This window comes from Scardinius erythrophthalmus (assembly GCF_964197995.2).
Source record: "Scardinius erythrophthalmus genome assembly, chromosome: 7".
Taxonomy (NCBI): Eukaryota; Metazoa; Chordata; class Actinopteri; order Cypriniformes; family Leuciscidae; genus Scardinius; species Scardinius erythrophthalmus.
In genome coordinates, this window is record NC_138227.1 from 2,831,972 (window position 1) to 2,834,471 (window position 2,500).

Genomic DNA, 2,500 nt, shown 5'->3' on the forward strand with positions numbered 1-2,500 from the left:
TTAAGTATTTATGTATATAAATGCGCTTAGAAACGTGCTGAAAACATTATTATATTATGAGTTACTTATAAATATGATTTATTCTCCCTTTTGCTTTTCAGAATGATAACAAATATTTTGCGTTTATTAAAGATAGGCTATCATGACTAAATACAGTTACTGCAATCGAAAATATAAAGTTTATATTAAGCCTTTATATCGAACTTCATTTTGAATTCGCCTTGGATACAATTTTTCGAATTAATTTGTTAAAAATCGAATGTTAAGGCAAAGCAACGAATATCCATTTAAATGAGCTGTTGAAATATGAAAATGAGGGCGATGAACTAAAATGACACGCATGTGATTTAAAATACATTTTCTTTTTCGATAATTATGATATAAATGGTATAAATATAATATGGCTTGGTTTATTTAGTAAAAGTCTGATAATCGTTGAGCCAAATGCGAAATAATTATCATTGTAAACACGGATAAATATAATAATTAATGCTGCTGATTGAGATAATTAATGCGAGTTTCCCGTTTGACCAATTGCAGTGAAACCTTTATTAATCCACAGAGTCAGAGATATTATATTATTTCAAGAAATTAAAAAACAACGCTTCGGTTAATTAATTATCAGGTTTATAGACTAAGTAAAAACATAACATTTATAGATACTACATAAATTCTTTCTTTTACAAGTGTAATAAAAAAAACGAGTACAATTATATATTTTTAACATATTGTGGCTAATAGACAGATGGATAGATACATGCACATTGAAGACAAGATGTTGAACTGTTGGTGTTTATGTGTGTGTGTGTGTGTTTTCAGACACGCCACGCAAACAGCGGCGCGAGAGAACCACGTTCACGCGCGCGCAGCTCGACATCCTCGAGGCGTTGTTCGCCAAGACGCGTTACCCGGATATATTCATGAGGGAAGAGGTCGCGCTCAAGATCAACCTGCCCGAGTCCAGAGTCCAGGTGAGGCCAGAACACACACACACACACACACAATACAATAAGGTCCCATTAGTTAATGCATTAACATTTGCCAACAATAAGCAAAAATGTGTATATTAATCTTTATTAACATTAGTAATAAAAATACAGCAGTTGATTGTTGCGTTCATGTCAGCTCAGTCCCATTAAATAATATTAACATATACTTTTTTAATTTAATACTGTACTATTAAATGTTGAAATTAATATTAACTAAGTTAAATACTTGCTTTTAAAGTGTTGTTCATCGTTAGTTCATATCTAGTTGACTAATGTTAACAAATGGAACCTTATTGTAAAGTGTCACCTATATATATAATGCTGTCAAATTGATTAATCCCAATAAATCAATTCTAACATAAAAGTTTGTGTTTATATAATATATTTATATATGTATACAGTATGTAGACAGACACACACACACACACACACACACACACACACACACACACACACATATATATATATTTTATAAACTAACTTTTATGTTAGATGTGATTAATCGCGATGAATCGATTTGACCGCCTGAATATATTTGTGTGTATATATATATATATATATATATACATACATACAAACATGTACATATATATACAGTGTACATGTATACATATATATATATATATATATATATATACATACATAAGTGCTGTCAAATCGATTAATCACGAGTAATTGATTAATTGCAAGTAATCGATTAATCACACTTAATCGATTTTTCCTGCTTGTATATCAGAAATTTAAATAAACGACAAACAAATATAAATTAAATTTAAAACAACTCAAACCAGCGAAGACATCAGCATGTTTCATGTGTCAGAGGCGTCCCAGGCGTCCTGTAGCGTAACGCGACTGTGTGTTTTCCTGCAGGTGTGGTTTAAGAACCGGCGCGCCAAGTGTCGTCAACAGCAGCAGCAACAGACCAGCGGCCAAACCAAACCCAGACCCCCGAAGAAGAAGTCCTCGCCCGCCCGCGAGCCCAGCGTGAGCGAGGCCAACACCGGCACCAACTACAGCCCTCCTCCCCCCCCACCTCCCCCCGGGACCTCCATCACCCCGAGCTCCACCAGCGCCACCGTGTCCATCTGGAGCCCCGCGTCCATCTCTCCGCTGCCGGACCCGCTGTCGGTGTCCGGGACGTGCCTTCAGCGCTCCGGCGGCTACCCCATGACCTACACACAGGCCCCGGCGTACGGGCAAGGCTACGCCACCTCCTCGTCCTACTTCACCGGGCTGGACTGCAGCTCGTACCTGTCTCCCATGCACCCGCAGCTGTCGGCCACCGGGGGCGCTCTCAGCCCCATCACCGGCTCCATGAGCGGCGCTCTCAGCCAATCACCCGCCTCGCTGTCGTCCCAGGGCTACAGCGCCGCGTCACTGGGATTCGGCGCCGTCGACTGTCTAGACTACAAAGACCAAACGGCGTCCTGGAAACTGAACTTCAGCGCCGCGGACTGTCTGGACTACAAGGACCAAAACTCCTGGAAGTTCCAGGTCCTGTAGGGCGTTCA

At 39.7% G+C, this 2,500-nt stretch overlaps 1 protein-coding gene across 1 annotated transcript in view; it reads left to right on the forward strand.

Annotated features, from left to right (window-relative positions):
• Nucleotides 1-2,500, forward strand: part of otx5 (orthodenticle homolog 5) — a 4,149-nt gene that overhangs the window by 675 nt on the left and 974 nt on the right. Inside the window, exons 2-3 of the mRNA XM_081369896.1 lie at nucleotides 820-971; nucleotides 1,860-2,500. The exon at nucleotides 1,860-2,500 is cut by the window's right edge and continues 974 nt beyond it. Coding sequence (XP_081226022.1) covers nucleotides 820-971; nucleotides 1,860-2,492 — 785 coding nt within the window. The 3' untranslated portion in view covers nucleotides 2,493-2,500. The remainder of the gene's footprint in view (nucleotides 1-819; nucleotides 972-1,859) is intronic.